The sequence below is a fragment of the Plectropomus leopardus genome, chromosome 15 (genome assembly GCF_026936395.1).
Source record: "Plectropomus leopardus strain MGB_pleo_1.0 chromosome 15, ASM2693639v1, whole genome shotgun sequence".
NCBI classification, from domain to species: domain Eukaryota; kingdom Metazoa; phylum Chordata; class Actinopteri; order Perciformes; family Serranidae; genus Plectropomus; species Plectropomus leopardus.
Window position 1 is genome coordinate 27,190,949 of NC_142190.1, and position 19,386 is coordinate 27,210,334.

Genomic DNA, 19,386 nt, shown 5'->3' on the forward strand with positions numbered 1-19,386 from the left:
GGATAATCATTTCTTCCTGAATTGTAAATCCTATTCTGGATTTGATGAGAAAACTTAGTAAAAATTACGCAATTACACAAACTTAGGTTGATTTTATTCTGCTATGTACCGACAATATATAAACATCCAGCTTCAAAATGAATGAATTTAAATAACACGTTTAGCAATTACTAGTACATTTCAGAAGTAGGTTGCAATTCAAGTTTTTTTGATGAGTTATTGCTTTGTTTATATCTGAAGAAACCATTTAACCCCAACGTGAAGAATCTGTATTCAACAAACTGTATAACTTAACATATTTTCCATGTATTAGTACAATATCTTTCTGATAACAGCCGCAGAAAAGCCATAAATCCTCAAGTCCAATGGATTCAGTTCATGGTGACTTAGACAAAAGCATGACATTTGTGATAGGATTTGATGTCAATAATAGAATAGAATAGAATAGAATATCAATAAAAACACTTCTCTGACACATTTTAATGATTTGAAATAGCACGTGTCACATTTCATGATTTAAAGCTGGGGTAGGCAGTTTTATTTTGGCATCACTGTGCAAAAAATCCAATTATATCCTTTGAGTATTTTGTAGTTCATTAACACCATGTGCAAAGTGCGGCAGTGACGTCACTGTTCTCACAGGATCTGCCCATTGACAGTTTACACGGCTACAGAAGGGGTGTTATTTTCAAAAGATTACACTCTGGAACCCGGTTTCAAAAATGTGGATTTACAGGCCCCCAAAACGCCATTGTCGTGTGAACGAAAGGCCAAACCACACCAAAAGTTTGATGTTTTATGCAAGACCCACTGCCATGTAAACAGCCTCTAAAAGAGAGTCTGACCATAAACAAAATAAAACACGCTTCAATATCTGCAAAGTGTTTCAGAGGGTGAGAGAAAATGTTAATAATAATTTATTCTTCTGTTAACTGGAGCCAAAGGCTAACAGCTACAGCTTCATGTTCATGTTTATGTAGCTTTGGCTAGACCCTTGAATCACAAAGTGTCCTCTGCCTCACTCCCCGTCACTACAGACCACCTCACCGGGAGGAGAGTGGGCCGCAGCTCCAGAGATGGAGCGGAGGGATGCAGAGGGGCTTATGACAGAGAAGGAAGAGTTGCAGAAGGGGAGTGTATATTCATATTATGCTGTTTTTCTCTTGTTTGTTTCTTTTTTGCCTTTTCCCCCCAGATTTCTGCTTATCCAATCTTTAATATTTTCATTTCAAGACCAAAAATCCTTATCATAATCAAAGCCCACTGTTGTAGGCATCAAAGTCCATGACAGTAAAAGCATATAATGTGGGTCAGTGGGGATATTGCTTCATAAAATATTATTCACTTGATTTTTATTTGGCCTAACATTAAGCTTTTATATTATGTCATTACAGAATGCAGCTGTATACAGTCTTTAGGTTCATGGCAGAAAATGTTGAAACAACAGACTGTAGTTTGGAGTTCTTTGACGTATTATCTTAAGTCTGGTAAGAACACAGTGTGTTGTCAGAACACTACTTTTCCCCACTCCATTAAACGTTTTGTCACCAAGATTATATACCACTGGATAAATCATTACCATGTCAACTTGTGATATACAGTGTATTACATGCAAGTTAAATGAATGGATGTCTCCTGGGTCTAAGGTCACTTGTACATCGATTTGCACGGGTACAAAACCTGTGTGTTTTGTTAGTACGAGCAGAGCTTTTGTTGGATCCAGGCCCCCATAGTCGAGTCTCCAGCAGTGTGAAGATGTTTACTGCAGGCCTTCCCGGCCAAGAAGACCACCTCTGCAATGTTGAGCAGAATACAAACCCCTGACGCCGCTAGCATGAACACGGTGAAGACAGTCTTCTCTGTGGGCCTCGACACAAAGCAGTCCACTGTGTTGGGACAGGGGTACGAGTCACACTTCACCAGCCGGATCATCTTGTAACCAGGATAGATCATGTAAAACACATACATAAAGGTGACCTCAAAGACGATACGGAACAACAGACTGATGACGTACGTCCACCAGAGAGCCCCTGAGATTTTCATCTTCTGGGTCTTTATCTGCTCCAGGTCTTTGGGGTTGCTCCGCCCTGACAGTTTGTAGAGCCTCTTGTCAACGTGGCGGCGGTGGGCCACGTGCATGGCTACCAGCAAGGCTGGCGTGGAGACCAGGATGAGCTGGAGCGCCCAGAGGCGGATGTGGGAGATGGGGAAGAAGTGGTCGTAACAGACGCTATTGCAGCCCGGCTGCTGGGTGTTGCAAGTGAAGCCGGACTTCTCGTCACCCCACACGCTCTCCGCTGCCACCACCAGAACCAGGATACGGAAAATGAACAGGACAGAGAGCCAGATGCGGCCGATGCCTGTGGAGTGTCTGTTCACACCGCTGATGACAGCATAAAATGACGCCCAGTTCATCTTCGGTTCCGGGTCTAGAGAACACAACAAAGGGTCAGTAGCTGGAAAAAATATGTGCTGAATTATTATTATTATGATTATTTTTTTAAGCTTTTCCAGTACAGCAAGAACATAATGCAACTCAAGACAAAACAAACCAAAAGTAAATCAGAACAGACCACAGAATAACTTGAATAAAGTAGCTAAGATAACAACCAAATTTCACAAATCCTTTAACTGAAATAAAAGTACAAATAAAAATACAACAAAATACAAAGTTTTCAATAAAGTAATAATATTGTGTCCAATGAAACTAAACTTCTAATAATAATTATAAGGCCTTGTGATTAGAGAGTCAAAAGATATAATGTCTTTCATTAATTTGAACTTATCAGCAAAATCAGCTTGCACTGGCAGAGAACAATCCTTAAAACACTGACACAGGCAGTGCAGCTCAAAGAGACCTGTCACCTAATAAACACATCTGCTGGCAGTGGCAGTGTTGTAGTCAAAACCATCTGTACCAAGACCATACAAGTGCAAGTCCCACACTGCAAGACACACTTACGATAAAAAATGCAACATGCAAACCAGACACTCCTTGAATTGATCTGAAAGCATTCCTATAAAAACACCTACAGAAAACAAATGATGATTCCCTTTTATTCACCTCTTTTATCACCATATTATAAATGTGTGTGTATGTGTACCATGACAAATGTTTGATGAAAATAATCAAAAGTCATGTGAGAGGTAAATTTCAAATACAAATACAAACACAAAATCAACATAACCATTTTTTAAACACTTTTTTTGCACAGGCAGTTTAGTGACACCTCTGGAAAACCTTGATTCCTCTTTGTGCAAGACTGAAACAAGACCAAGTAAAAACGCGGTTGAGTTTGAGACGAGACCTTCAAAAAGTGGTCTTCCATCAACCGATCTTGAGTTCTACATTACGAAGCAGTGGTTTACTGAACCGTTCGACAGTTCTTTAGATGATTAAAGGTGTGCACGCCTGGGTAAATTAAGTTATGTTTTCTATCTCACCTAATGCACTAAATAGAGAAAGAGTAGTTATATGCACATCACATCCATGCAAAAAACAGCGTACATGAGGATAAGATAAGATAATCTTATCTTAGATGCTTTATCCAGAAAATATTTTTTAATATACTGTTAAAATATTTTGAAAATACTCTCACTTTAATTGCAGAAAAACGTCACTTGAAAATAGTGTGCTTATATTTTTACTTTTAATGAAGTAATGCTATAGTTTGGCTTATTCCTTTTGGCCCATATTGTATTTTTATTGATATTATATAAGTGTGCAAAAATAGATGACTTCAGAACTTAAAGATGATTAATAAATTAGTTGATTGACTGAAAATTAATCATCCCCATTCTGGAGCCATTTCACAAGTAGGAATACCAAAATATGTTAATTAGTTCCAGTTACTGAGTGTGAGGGTTTGCGTATTCTCCTTGTCTTCTGTGATAAACCTCAGGGTTTGGACCCCCTCAAAACCCTGATGATTTAAAGAGGTCACCTTGGATTTGTGGAATTTGTAATGGCCATTTTTAAAAAAAAAAATCTTTCTTTCTTTTTTGTTTATTTTGTTTTTTTAATAATACGTGTGATGAAATGAATAATCATCAGATTAATAGATAATGAAAACAGTCTTGAATCAACACAGTAAAGAGGTTGAAGGTTCAATTCCCAGCAATTTGTTTGTGTCTCGTCCAGGGATTACCAGTATTTAGAAAATTACTGAGGGAAAATCTTACAAACACAACTTCAGACTAAATGCAAATTTAATACTTTCATAAAAGCTCACAAAAGAAATTACTACACTCAAAAGTGAACTTTGAATGCTAGAATAAAGATTAATCACACTTTCAGTTTTTTTACTCACACTCCTTTCCATCAAATTATAAAATCATAAGTTTTTTCAAGGTCAGAATTAATTTCAGTCCTAAAAACCTACCAAAACTTTTTTTTCTTGTCTGTGCTGATCATTAACGGTTGTCTCGAGTCCCCAGTATGCTTAAATTTCCATTCTAGTATAAATGTCAGAGTAGTTACCTGGCTCAGCAGGAGGTGTAAGAGGCATAGGAGGCAGCGTAGAGGACAATGTTGACCCGCTGGTTTGGCATGGATGTGAATCCAGAGAAGAAGGAAACCTCTCTGCCCCCCTCTGCAGTTGGCAGGCCACTTAAGAGTGCAACACTGAAGTCTGGCACCATGCGTCATGTGACATGCTTTCACTAGTCGCCATGGTGTATAGCATACAAAGTGGGCATCTGCACTCAACATAACGGTGTCTGTAATACTTTCTAATTTTTGGCAGGGAAATAATTTGTGGTACAAAAGTGCTTTGAAGACGGAAACATGATGTTTTAGGGAAGTCAACTTACTGTAAAGCTAAACATTAACATGACCCAGGGACTGCAAAATACATATATCTTTGTCTGTTTACCACCAAGAAAGACAGCATTGTTTTGGGTGACATTACTAGAATAACAAGCTTACCAGAGTGTCGTGGTTTTATCCGTAAATTTCACTGTACACGCAAAAATTTCTCAAACTCTTCAAAGTCAAGTTCAGACCCAACAGTAGAGCATAAACTACCCATAAGCACAGATTAACCATCTGAATACACTCTAAATAAACTGTCATCAGCTATTTCCCCTGATAACGGAGTTAAAAAATGATTTAAACTTACCTTCAGCTGTGGTTTGGATTAAATCTCATCCAGAAACATTTGCGTTGACAGATTTTTTTTTTCAATCTGTGACCGTGAACAAGAGTATCAGAGCACCATGACTTTGCATTGCTAATGATTTCTCTCACACTAGCCACTGCCCTGCACTGGAGGGGTCATATGCTTCTGTGCGCAATATTTGCATACAATAGCCCCATTTACAGAGCCTAAACAAACGGCTTCAGAGCTCACATCAAACGTTTTAATTTCTGCCCAGCTGAGGAATCTGTGTGGGGACCGCAGTCTGTCCTCCCATCCTCATTGTGCTATGTCCTGCAGAGGAAGTGGAGGGTGTTTTTGACGCAAAGTGGAGTAAAACATAAAGGTCTAAAACAAAGAATGGCCCATGAAATCTTAAGATAAGAGAACAAGAGTGCATTATCATAATAATCATGTTTATCTGCTCAGCTGTTACATCCACATTGTTACTGCCCGCCTAAAATCTAACCACTGACTCAACCTGCTCACTCTGTACGCGATGGGACGACAGTTTGACGTATTTCTGTGGGATTAATTGCCACTGCCAGTTTAGGGAAACGCTCTGCAGATGCTAGAGAAAAGAGACATGATTTGACGTTTGACATCATTCAGTGGTCTTTCAAAAAGGTAGTTTTTTAAATTAGCTCAGATTACCACAGCTACAGCCGTTCTGCCTGGCTCTGCTGGTTAAAATGCAACTGTGGAAACGGCCATTGGGATTTGAACCTGCGGTGCTTTTAGATTACAGATGTGCTGCCAAAACACAGCAGGTGTTCAGCTATACAGTAGCTTTGTTACAATGCTCAGCCAGCAACCACATCAGCTTACTGCACATTATCATATGATAATATATGATAAATGTAGTACAAAAACTAATGGTTCATGGCCATGATCGCCTCAACCATAGAAACAGCCACAAGAAAAGTAGCTCCATTTTTTTTTTATATCTACCCAAAACCTCAACACTCTATCACACTATGCTGTTTCTATTAGATTTCAAATAAGAGTAAGGTCACTAAAAGGAGACAATTAACAGGTGCTGTACTTCAAATCAAGTCAAATTTTGCTATGGTGCACACGTACCTCTACTCCACTACATTTTGGAGACAAACATTGTACTTTTACATCCCTACATTTATTTGATAACTTTGGTTACTAGTTACGTTGCAGATTTAAATAATTAATTTCAAAATACAAATCAACTAAATTATTCTGATGTATAGTTAAGCTACCCAGCAGTAAGTACAGAAATCCAAATGAGCTCCACCTTTAGCAGCTGCAACATTAAAGTGATGTACTGACACCGTTGTTACTTCTGCTTAAGTAAAGTTTAAATGCAGGAGTTTTACTTGTAACAGAATATTTTCACACCTAAAGGTCCAATGTGTAAGATTAAAGGAGATTTAGTTTAATCTAGCTGCGAGGATCGCAGATTTCAACCAGCTAAACTTCTCCCGGTTAGAATTCCTTGAGGGTCGTTGTTCAGGAGGTTTTTATCTGCATGTCTCCTCCTTGCCATATGAAATGAATCAGGTGATTTAAACTAGTAAAAATACTGAATAAAGCACCTGTGTGTGCAAAAAAAAAAGATAACTGAATGTGAACTCACCTTGATTCTGATCGAAACAGTCAGCAGGTTTTTACCAGGACCTGGATTATCCTCCAAAACAAAATGTATCAAATCAGTATATCTTTAGTCAGAGTTTGGTTTGTCGATTCTGCGCTACTCTAGAAACATGCTGATCTCCATGGTCCCGCTCCATATGTAGATATAAATTATCATTCTAAGGTAACGCAAACACAACAATTCTTATTTTCAAGTGATTATACTCTAAAGAAAGTATACTTAGTATATTATATTCTGTTTCTTCCAGTATATCCCCATAAACCGAACACGCTGGATCTTTTACACTACAGGTTAGGGTGGTATTGTTGACTTTTACTGCTAATACTGCCTTCCTGTCAGAGAGGTGTTAACAAGAGATGTAATTACGTGCAAACATTCCTATATGATGCTGAAATGTTCTTTAATCTCTCATGACCTGTTCTGCAACATATCTTAAACTCCTAATATTGTTTTAGTAAATGACATGGCCTGAAGACAAGTTTAATTAAGGGGGGGCAGTGTTTTTGACTTGTACATTATGGATGAAGCTTTTCTAAGTTCCTGGTAAAAAAAATTGTAAGTGACCTGGTTTCTAAATATAAACTAATAATACTGAAATTTGGCAGCTGTAACTGACTGACTGGTGGATTCTGAAATAATGTTTCAAATTATGTGTGTGTTTGCAGGCAAACTGTCCCCTGCTTCAGTTTAATCTGGATGATGACATCTGGAGGTCACTAACAGTTATTGCAACATTTAAATAATGATTTTCTTAACTCTGCAGAAGAGAACTCAGTATTGGGAAAGTATAACTTGTTCAGTCATCTGACTGCATTCCTCAAGAGCAACACCTAAACACAGGCCTCTTAGCAGACAAACATGTTCGCAGTGATCATAATGCTCAAAACATCTGTCATCAGGCAGTGATCAATACGTAATCGAAACCATTTTCAGACATATCTTGACATTTCCGCGTGACTTTACTGTCTTTTAATACTATTTGTGAGATGACAGTCTTACAGTGATGTTTCTATTGTGTAAATTTAAAAAATCTTGCAGGATTACTGTAACTGTGTAGGGACACTTTTGTGTTTGTGCAAGCAAAGTCTGGTGAACCTGCTGGTGCAAAAAAGACCAGTCATGTCATGGCACTTAATCCTAATGCAGGAACACACCCAGTCACATGCAGGTGTGACCTGTCTTGCTGTGCAGAATAATCACCTCTCATGATACGTTCATGGCCCGACAAATTATTGTGCCTTGTAGAAGGCAGATTTATTAGGAGTGTCTATTTCTTGAGCTGCTTTTAAATCAAATATATTTTCCTTCAACACACAATGTTGCAGTAGCTTTAATGAAATTTCTTTGAAAATATAACCATTTCATTAAGTCAGTGAAATCCACTACTAAAAGCTGCCCATTTTAACTAGAACCTGGTCTGTTGGTCACTGCTGCAGTTAAGGATTAAGGGCCTTGATCAAGAGCTCGTCCTTGTTGGCCATGCGGTGATAATTCCCAACATTAATTGATCCTACTTCTGGTCATTAACCCACTTCTCTTACCTTGTTTTTCAGGTTTGTGATCCCTTAAAACAAAGCAATGTTTACTTGCAACAATTGGCTGCGACCAGTTCAACCAAAAAAGTATTTTCCTCCTTTGTTGTGTCTGTAAATATTCAATAACTTTTTAAAGGTAAAAAAAAAAATCAATCTTACCAAATACTTTGATTGAAACTATCCTGTTGTTCACAGAGAAGAAAAAGCAAAGATTACTCGAAAGTCTGAAAAATGGACATAATTTTTCATGGGTCAGAATAAAAAATATTTTTACTTTTAATGCTGCCTCATTTTGGAAGCCACTGCTTTAGGTGACATAAGCAACTATGGATGGATCGCTAAATGGACCTGCTGGGCTCATGCACAGGGGGCTGAAATTGTCAAGGCCCCCCACTTACAATTATCAGCAAATTGTCACTCAAATTAACAAGTGTTGACCAGGAAGAGACACAGAAAGACCACAAAGTGATGCGAAAAAAAAAAAACACAAAATAATTCCAATATTATCCAAATCAACAGAAAAAGGTGCAAATGACTACAAAGAAAGAACAAAAACAAAACAAAACACAAAGCAATTTCAATGAAAGACAAAACCACCTCAAGAAGACACAAAAAAGACACAGCATGTCAAAAGTGTTGCATGCATGTCAATGTCTTGCTGGTGTATAGCAAAGGTGGTGGGAACTTTTGCATATTTGTGCCCAGGGGCCATTGTTTCACAATCGTCTCGAGACTGAACGCACCTTAAGAAAATATGTAGAGACTGTAATTACTGTATCTGCTTAGCAGCTGCTGATTGTGCACAAAATGGGGCATAATGCATCCCTATCATATTTGCCATATAAAGCACAGTGGGATCTTCTTTTGTTTATCTATTTTTTCTTTTTAAAAAAAGGCTGTATATGTTTTTTGTATTATATGTATTATTTATAATTTATATTTAACAACTCGGATATTATTATTTCCAATTCCCACTTTCCTAGTTGTTAGTGCCCGTTTATTTTGACCCATTTATTATTTCAGAAAAATAAACTTGCAGATTTCCGACAGCACTTGAAAGCAGCATCCTTAACACAATCAGAGCAACTGTGCGGCAGCCCCTTTAAGAACCTCCTGGGTGTGGAAAAGGGGAAGTTTTTGGAGAGTCCATAGCCAGATGGTTACGTCCCATTCAGCGTTATAATACGCTCTTTGCAAAGATATGGGACTTAAGAATGCGCATGGAAAACATGTATATGTTAAGAAACACGTGTGTATTGGATTAATAGCGTGATGCTACCTTGACACATTAAAAGCTGATTTCAACACAAGGTAAAGGACGGAAGGAGGGTTCATGAAAGTGTGCAATATTTCAGAATGGGACGCTGCCAAATGGATTCTAGCAGCTCTGCTAATCACGACACCGCAACAAGGAAAAAGTGGTAAAGAGGACGTGGATACAAGTAAATTACAGTCAAAACCGCGCGTCAGAAGGGCTAAAGAAGGAAGTGGGACTAAAACGGAGCCTCCTCACTGTTTAGTGCACTTGATATCTGCCCAGCGGCTGCCGCAGGCTCCCACGGACACCATGGTTTCTGCTCCTCTGAACAGATGAGAGTGGTCGCGCTTCAACTCAGCAGCAATGAGCAGCGTGCGGTAGACGAGCGTAGGCTGCGAGGCTCACCACAACTACACAACTGTTTCCATTGTCTAAAACCCTGCTATCCAGAAGATGGGGCATCCTCCTTTAGAGTTCAGTGACTGCTATCTGGACAGTCCGGAGTTCAGGGAGACTCTCAAGTGTTATGAGCTGGAGCTAGAGAGGACTAGCAAATTTCTCAAAGAGTTGATAAAAGATGGCAACAGTGTGATCGCTGGGATCAGAGGTAAGCATGCTCAAATCTGTTCTCAAATCAGTTTTTGTGCACGTTGCATGTGGTCATAGTGATGTGGTGAGGCTTGACGGTGGGTCAGCATCAGTGTGGCCTTTTTAAGGGCCTACAGCAGTGATACTTAAATTACGGGCAAATCTGGCCCCCTATGAGGTGCCAGGTGCCCCCAAACATTTTATAATTCACAATAAAAATAAAGTGATTCACACTTGGAATTGTTGTTGTACTTTATGTAAACAGTAGGTGCCGAAGTGCATAAAACTGTTTTTTTCCCATAAAATAAAGTGCCAGTGGAGCCTACCCAGCAACCCAGAAAGAATCCTTGAAGTGTCTTAAAATCTTAGAGGTGTCCTAAAATGTTAGAAATGTCCTAAAGTTCTGGAAATTATCTAGAATCCTAGAAGCATGTATGTGGCTGCTGCAACTGGCCCCTGGCCTCTTGTCATCTTGCAAAGATGGCCCCTAAGCAAAGCACATTGAGTATCCCTGGCCTGCAGGATCTATGTGGATGGTGGGGGTATGTGCTCCCATGGGAGCAGACCAAACAGCCTGCTTTCAAAGGCGAAGGATGTAGTGCGGATGTGCAGGATGACAGCCTTTGTTTGTCCCCAAATGACACAATAGCTGTCTTCTTGTGTTGCTTTTCCACCTCTCCTCCCTGTGTGATGTCATCTCTCTGCTGCTGGTCGTAGAGTGGGACCCACTGAGAATATGGACCAGACCCAGTGACAGCATGCAGTAGATTTGAATATTTAGGTCACTGTGGCATCCGTTAGAGCCAACACTCTTTTGTTTTGTTTTGTTTTGTTTTGACTCGCCAAGATACCATTCTGTCCGTCCAACTCACCAGTGACCAGCTTTTCACCTCGAAAACAGAAAGTGTCATTGTAGGTACTGTGGCAGCGCTGCCGAGTGTTGAGGGTCCCACTGTATATTCAGTCCAGATAATAGCCAGAGGTCACGAGTGCTCGTTGTTGGGGTCAGCTGCACAGAGAGATATTCAATAAAGATGAGGGCACACTTCATTTTAGAAAGATCTGCAGCTCTAAGTGTTGAAAACAGGCCTGTTTCACGCTCCACTCTGTCCACAATAAAAGCTTTATAAAAAGGCACTGTATAAGCAAGAATCCAAAATAAACACATTAAACATAACACCAAATTATTTGATGGAAAAAGCATGCAAAATGATGGAAAGACTGCTGTTCCATTGCAAAAACAGGGACTTAAGGAGGGATTTAGATTATGGTATGTTAGCCAAGTTCCTCATGCGAAAAGCCCGACAGCATCGATCAGACAGGCTGTTTTGTTTTGGTAATAAAACCCAGACAAAGCAGGGATAATATACTGCATAGGCCGCATACTGTTGTGCTGATGAACTCTGCCAAGGATGTCTTCCATACTTCAAACTTTCCTACCAGAGAAAAAAAAGAAAAAGTTACAGTATTCCTGGTCTGCACTTAAATTTTATGAGAGTTGAGTTGCATAAAATACCGAGGTTATTTGGATATTTCAAAAGGACTCAAACTTGTTTGTATTTTTCTAGGCTATTCTTTGGCAGTGCAGAAGTTTTCCCAGACTCTCAGCACGTTCCAGTTCGACTTCATTGGCGACTCCCTGACAGATGACGAGATCAACATTGGTAAGACAATACAAACATGCACCTTAGCACAGAGTATACTTACTGAACGCTGAAATTACAATGATGAACTGACATTTAGAGAACTTGCAGAACACTTCACACCTCATTCTGACAGGGTTTTTCTGTTTACCAGTACTAAATGCATTAATAAATACACATTTGACGGTAGAATTATCTGTTAAAAAATAAAAACATTCCTTATAGGACCTCAATGGAGAGGAACATTTTTGGCTACCTCTTGGGAATGCCTCACAACCTGAATGCAAGAAATCAGGAAACAAAATGGTTTGGCTCAATGACAAATGTGTATAAAAAAAACCTAAAAAAAAAAGGAAATATTATCATTGCAAAGTTTATTTTAATGCATGTTTGCAATCTTTCCAACTCTGTTTCCTGCGTCAGACACTTAAGATAAGAATATGCAATGCTTTATTCCGGTCGTCATGTTTGTGTTTTCCTCCACAGCTCAGTCGTTCCAGGAGTTTGCCGGACTCCTGCAGGAAGTGGAGCACGACAGGATGATGCTGGTGGGTTATCAACTTCCTCCACGCTGACTCTGCACCCCATATTAACCCTCATTCGATAATAGAAACCGCATTAACATATCCTGATAAAAAGCTAAGAACACTTGGGAGGAAACCTGTGGCACATTCAGTTTGATGTGATGCAAAATAAAAACTTCTTTTATTATAATAGGTATTTTCTCTGTCTCTGTTGGCTGAAATATGCTTTACAAAGGTATGCACACACTAGATACTGTGTAAATTAGTGGCTTTGGGTGAGGCTGTTAAAATAAATACTGGTGATAGTTGTGCTATCAGTTCCCCTCTTGGGTTTCTTGTTCCCTTTTTGCTAGGGTTTCTTATTGCCTACATGTTGATCCATTTTATACAGTTTCTGTCACTTGCAGTGATGTAATTTCACACATTTTATTCTCCTTTAAATGCTGAATATTTAATTTGCCGTTGTTCTGGTGGATTATTTAAAGTGACAGTTGGATTTTTTTGAAGTTGGGTTTATGGGGCACTTATGCATAGACAGTATATCACATAAAGTAGATGTCAGTCAACACGCCCCCAGTTTAGAGAAGCAGGCTGGAGTCTGACACATAAGCCAAGCAATATTTTGCTCAAGATGGGGGAAAGGGACTAATATATTTAAGCCACCTAAATTAAGTGTATGCAATACTGATTTCTATCAGACAGCCTGCTCCAACAGGAAATTCATTAACATCCTCAGTCACCTTTGCTCTTGTCAAAGCCACTGGTCTCTATTGAGAAAAATTGTGATTTTAGCTCGCTCAGCACAAGAGCTGCTGATCTACAGCGGCTTTATTGGTTAGTTAGTTTGTTTGTAATTCAAACTAGGCCTAAGTCACACAATAACACAAACAAACTAACTGATTGACGAGCAGTTAGTAGACTAGCAGCTCCCTGTTTTTAGGGATGTGGAGTCTGGCTTTGAAGAGAGCGATGCAATTATTGACATAATTTATATATTGTTATTACACACAAGCTTTCTCACACCTTATCTTTTTTTTAACCAAGCCATATCTTTTGTTTCATCCTCTCACACTTCACCAATCAAGCCATGCCAATAAGACTAACAGTTCCTGTTTGACTGGGCTTTCTGGTTTAGATCTAATTTTAAAAATGGAGGCCATCTAATAAATTGTGCTTATGATGGTGTTTAAGAGCAGCATTATTATTTGTTTCAAGCTCACACTTAAGACTCTTTTCAACATGTTTATGCCCCATAGATAACCCTTTTTTACTTACAAAATATTATGTGAGAGAGTGTGTCCTACATATGGCAATACAGTATGTGTGTGTTGAATTGCACCGCAGTAACTGCTGCTCCATGTTTGCCTGTCCAGGTTCAGAATGCATCGGATCTGCTCATCAAGCCGTTGGAGAAGTTCAGGAAGGAGCAAATAGGAGTCACAAAAGTGAGTGTTTTTACCGAGTCCTCAGCTGTAGAGTCAGGTGTTGATTCACCACTGGAAGCACAGTTCTGCTGTTGCTAGGCAAAGAGAGTCATATCATTATACAACATACCTTCCTGAAGTGCTTCCACACACCAAACAGGTTTTCATGAGCTACTTCCCCTAATCTTTTTACTCAGGTATGTGTGAAACATGAACCAGTTTAAGAACACTGATATATACAAGTCTCTTCTTCCTTCTTGACAGTCTTTATTGTGCCGACATTTTACTGAGAGCAGTTTTGTAGTTGAGAGCATGTGTTTTATTTTTTGTTGTTTTTAAAAAAAAAAAAATATGGTGACCCCTTTTACTCTTTGAACAACATTTTATTTTGCTTTTAAAGTCATCAGGAAACTTGGTGGGATATCACTTCGATTATTCACAATGACATTTGAGTTTCTGTCTGGTTGTACTCTGGTGATCAAAGTGGTTTCTTTCCTCTCAGTGTGTTTATTAACAGCTGCTTCCTGTAATTCTCTTCTTTAAATATGCATGAAAAACACAGGTTCTAGCTGATTTGGAAAATGATTCTTAATGTATGACTTAACAAACAATGTGTCCGCTTGTTCCAATAGAACAATAAAAGTGTGACAAAACATTGTAGATGATACAGATGTGTATGTTTATAATAATAATTGGGGCACCTGGTGGCTCAGTGGTTAGAGCAGGCGCCCCACATATAGAGGCTGCGTCCTCACTGCAGCTGCTGTGGGTTCGTTTCCGGCCTTGGCCCTTTGCTGCATGTTACCCCCCCCCCCCTTCACACTTGTGCTGTCCTAGCAATTAAAGGCAAAACCACCCTAAAGAATATCTTAGAAAATAATAATAATAATAATATTTTTATAATAATATAATATAATTTTTTTTGACAGAATAATAATTAAGAAAAAATTGGAATCATGTCCTTTACAAAGAGTGCAAATGAGAAAAACTCTTAAAAGTTGACAAAAACAGTCATGGGGACTCATTTTTCTTTTCTTTTTTTGTTTTACTAGAACAGTCATAAACCCTTCTTTTGCCCAATGGGATAAACTCAAGTACCTCTTTACTGCTGCCATCTGTCATGTTTTAGATATGATTATTTGAATTGATTTTAAAGTGGAAGTCAGTAGGTCAGTTGGTCAAGTTTGCAGCTTTAATACCACCACTTTGAATTGGAGAGGCTGAGTGTTTAACATTGAACCATTACTTTTAGTTAACTATTCCGACCATTTAGCTCACAGTTGTAACAATTTATTCATTAAATTGACTAAAAGGTTTTTCTTTGATGAAAATAACTTTTTTCATATTTGCTGAAACTGTCACTATATCCACACAGTAGTATACAAGGCAGAAAATCTATGAAAAAAAAATTCCCCCTGTGTCCTATTATTTACAGGAGGCAGGAGAATGTTATAGAACATGAATGAAAACAACCAATCAGAGCTGAGCAGCCTCAAACGCAGCTGTGAATCATGATCCGTGGACTGTGGTCAAACTGTCACACTAGGCATCACTGATCAAATATGAATCATGATTCTGTTTCTGCATCGCCTATTTATCTCCTCAGATGTTTTCGTAAGCATATTTTAGTGTATTGCTGTAAAATGAGAAAGTTTGCAGCCACCCTGTTGGAAACAGTTGAACCAAAATGAGGCACTGCCCACCGGCCCGAGCAAACTTTCCCATCTTACAGCTAAACAGTAAACTAAAAAAAAGTGGTGTGTACTCTAAAATATGCTATGAGAAGCACTACGTGGAGGCAGATGAACATGATTCTTTTTCACAGATAATCTGTCTCATGTGCTTCTGTTATTACTATTATATAGTGTCAGTTTCCTCAAATATGACAAAGTTATATTTACAAAGTTACCAACTGTAGCTCAATTATTTGAATGTTTATTCACTACTTCAGTTATTTATCCATTGTTTATCCATTGGTTTTTTTTTTTCAGCTAACTGTTGAGATTCCTCCTGAATACTAACTACTTTCCACACACCTTGAAATGCAGCGTGTAGTGTCCAGTTTATACAGCTAGCTCAAATAGGGCATAATTTATGCATGTTTTTTTTAAATTAGTTGAGCTCCTGTATAATTTCCCCAAATATATCCTGGCAATTACAGAGCTACCACCTGGTTGGGAGTTACATTAGCTTATTGCAGATATGTTGGTGTATGTATCAGTTGATAAATACTAAATCGCAGTACAGGTATGCCATAAATATGTTATTTAAAGCCAGTGTCTCCATCACATAGTCCATGAAACACAGAACTCACAGAATTATTTGTAACTGTAAAATGTCTTGCTTGGTGTATATCTTCCTTACGATAATTAAAAAGACATTTAAGGAACCCTTATCAAACATATTCTTGAATATAAAAAAATATTAGCTGGCATTATCAAAAGTCCTGAAATATTGCTAGGAGCCTGTAAAATCCACTATCAGGACTGTACTCAGAGTAGTAATCCTTGTAGGTACTGAGAACAGGTTATGATTTGATTGGGAGGACAGCATACCTTAACATTTCTTAACACAATTTTTCTGTCAATCAAGCTGTAATGCATACAAAAAAATATTTTCTTGATTTAATCTTTTAATTTTACATCAATACATCTGTCTTGCAGGAAAAGAAAAAGAAGTTTGAGAAGGAGAGTGAAAAATATCATTCCCAAGTCGACAAACACCTGAATCTCTCTGCCAAGAAGAAAGAGAGTCAACTTCAAGAGGTGAAGTACATCAAGTATTTATCAGCTGTGCAGTGAAATATAAAACTGAGAGCGACGTAGAGCTCAGTATTTGTTCTTTTTTTGTGTTTTTAAATGTACTACAGGCTGATGAACTTCTTGACAGAGAGCGAGTGAACTTCTATGAATCGTCAGTGGAGTATGTGTACCAGATCCACCAGGTGCAGGACAGGAAGAAGTTTGATGTGGTGGAGCCGGTGAGTTCTGACTTATGTCTTGCTTTTTGCTGCAACATACATGGAAATAGACATGGAAAAATTACACAATACACTTTAATGTCTAGTGTGTAGGATTTAGCCATGTTAACATGTGAAAACTTGCTCATTCAGCGATCAGCTGGTAATGCAGTCCCAGCGGTGAAACATGTAGCTATGGAAACATTATGCCACCCCTTCAGTTCCGACCAGAGTGTTGCATAAGCACTAAGCTGAAGAGGAGCACAAATAACCCATAGACTCACATGTGTAACTTGTCAAAACCAGCAGTTAATCGTTGACATCCCCAAAGTTAACACTGGCTCTAGATAGAGCCGTTCGCATTTTCACACGCCACTGCAGTTAGCAGGCAGCTAACTCAGGAATGAGCCAAAAAAACACAGATTTTTAGGGTGAAACAGTTTTATTAGGTGTTTGTACTGTTTTAAATCATAATCTGGTCAGTTTGTTTTTGAGAAGAGAAGACCTTTGTGGATAAAGTTGCATCCTTAACATCTGAATTTTAAGTTATCAGTGAAGAAAGGTGAGCGCGCACACTAGCGTGTACTGGGTTTGCAACCAATTAGTGACAAGCTGAACAATGTTGGAAAACACTGATTTGTTACCTGAAACTACTGAATTCATTGTTTCTATCAGTTTTTATCACTGGGTCGGTTTGTTTTGGAAGTTTTGGAGGAAGAGACCTCTGTGGGTATTTAGGCTCTGGGTAAAAACCTCCTGATCAATGAACACTGAAGGAATTCTGAGAGTTCTCATTTGGCATATGGAAGAAGTTTCATCTGGTTGCAATCTGCAATCCTCACCACTAGATGCCACCGGATTCTACACACTGCTCCTTTAAGAAGAACAAATTGATGATAGATGATGACAACTTTATGGCAGTAGTCCCTGTTTAGGCTCTTCCTGACAGCAGTCTTAAGAATGTAATCATGCTTTGGTTGGACAGGTGCTGGCTTTTCTTCACAGCATTTTAACGCTCAACAACCTGACAGTGGAGATGACTCAGGACTTCATGCCTTACAAGCAGGAACTGCAGCTCAGCCTGCAGAACGTAAGTGGAGTTACCAGCAACAAATGATGCCATAAGTGAGAAATAATATCCTTTAATTGGATGTGCATGAGATTTCAAAGTCTGGTTTTCGCTGCAGACAAGAAACCACTACGAGAGCACTCGGGAGGAGATGGAGGAGCTGATGAAAAGAATGAAACACCCATCCCAGATCTGTAAAATGCACAGTTTCCTGCCCATGGAGGGCTATCTGTACTGTCAGGAGAAGTGTATGTGCAATAGATGTTTAGACAGATGCTTGATACTTCCTGGAATTCATTCTGACAAGGCCTGACTTGTATATTCTTGTCCCAACAGGGGCTTTAGGTGTCTCATGGGTCAAATATTATTGCAAGTATCACAAGGAGGGAAGACTGCTGGTCATGGTGCCTTGTGAACAGAAGCCTGCAACTAAACAGGTGCTTCACTGGAAAGAAATATACAATTATGACTACAAATATAAACATGCCAGAGTTTATACTAACTTTGTCTTTCTCTCTCTCTCTCTGTCCGCCTGTCTCTCTCTCTGCAGGGCATTACACAGCTGACACTGAAATCCTGCATCCGCCGGAAGACAGAGTCCATAGACAAGCGCTTCTGCTTTGACGTGGAAACTAACGAGAGGTTAGCGCAAACAGATTTGATGAGGCAACACCAAAGCCTTGTAGGATAAACAGGTTCAGGCGGCGAGGTGAACAGGTGGCTTACAAGGACAGGGTGTGAGGGCTAAATGGACTGTAGCCCAAACAATCCCTAAGCAACGGGCACAAGCTGGAAACAGATGGCAAACCCTGTGATTTCAGGAGAAGGAACATAATAAGCTCATGTTTATATAAGCAGGCCATTCAGAACAAAAAGCATTTTAATAGACACATGAGCCATAGGCTGCTCTGTCCTATTAGGGTTTTGTGAAATCTGTGGAAATACTATGAGTGTCGACAGGGTGTTTTTAAAGGTTAAAAAGCTGTTTGAATTATTCATAAAGTGTCTGAAAGTGTCTCTGAATGTTGAGCAACTAATTTGTGCAAGTGTGTGAACTGACAAAAACACAAAGAGGAGCTTTGATAAACTGAAGGTGGCAGTACTGTCTTGTAGAGAAGATAATGCTGTCGGCCCAAAATGTTTGAAGGCGAGCTTGAATGCCCCTGAAATCAAAAGCGTATGTTATGTTAAAACATGTTGGGGACACACACTAAGTGAGAGCCCCCCCCCCCCACATTTAAAAAAAAAAAAATGTTAAGATTATTTTTGGGCATTTTAGCCTTTATCAGACAGGACAGATCAATAGTGTGAAAGGGGGAGAGAGAGAGGGGAAGACATGCAGCAAAGGGCCTCGAGCAGGAGTCGAACCCGAGGCTGCTGCACCAAGGACACTGCCTTCATTCATTGGGTGCCAGCTTTATCCACTCAGCCACTGATGCCCCTCCCCCAAAAATTTTGAAAGTCAAACAAGTAATTTCCTGCATTCTAGCAACCTTTTATGCACCAGTTTGTTCCGTTTCTGCATCAGTTTATGGTGGAAATGTCATGGTACTTCAAGCTCCATTCAGTCAGATTTGCTTAATCTTTTTTTTTTGTCTTATGGCATATTGCAAACCTTGCT

The 19,386-nt window shown here is 39.1% G+C and overlaps 2 protein-coding genes across 3 annotated transcripts in view; one reads left to right on the forward strand and one right to left on the reverse strand.

The window, feature by feature from the left end:
* Positions 1–87: 87 nt before the first annotated feature.
* On the reverse strand, positions 88–5,265 carry gjb1a (gap junction protein beta 1a). Of its 2 annotated transcripts, none has more exons than XM_042499197.2 (2): positions 5,121–5,265; positions 88–2,429 (listed from the first exon to the last, which is right to left on the reverse strand). In XM_042499197.2, the coding sequence occupies exon 2, from the start codon at positions 2,413–2,415 to the stop codon at positions 1,693–1,695; it is 723 nt and encodes a 240-aa protein (XP_042355131.1). In that variant the 5' UTR covers positions 2,416–2,429; positions 5,121–5,265; the 3' UTR covers positions 88–1,692. The 2 variants fall into 2 exon arrangements, with proteins under 2 accessions (XP_042355131.1, XP_042355130.1); XM_042499196.2 differs by lacking the exon at positions 5,121–5,265 and adding an exon at positions 4,481–4,615.
* A 4,178-nt stretch (positions 5,266–9,443) lies between these two features.
* Positions 9,444–19,386, forward strand: part of ophn1 (oligophrenin 1) — a 31,604-nt gene continuing 21,661 nt past the window's right edge. The window contains exons 1-10 of the mRNA XM_042499072.2: positions 9,444–10,165; positions 11,715–11,810; positions 12,276–12,337; positions 13,687–13,758; positions 16,401–16,502; positions 16,607–16,717; positions 17,682–17,786; positions 17,884–18,013; positions 18,102–18,202; positions 18,316–18,407. Coding sequence (XP_042355006.1) covers positions 10,012–10,165; positions 11,715–11,810; positions 12,276–12,337; positions 13,687–13,758; positions 16,401–16,502; positions 16,607–16,717; positions 17,682–17,786; positions 17,884–18,013; positions 18,102–18,202; positions 18,316–18,407 — 1,025 coding nt within the window. The 5' untranslated portion in view covers positions 9,444–10,011. The remainder of the gene's footprint in view (positions 10,166–11,714; positions 11,811–12,275; positions 12,338–13,686; positions 13,759–16,400; positions 16,503–16,606; positions 16,718–17,681; positions 17,787–17,883; positions 18,014–18,101; positions 18,203–18,315; positions 18,408–19,386) is intronic.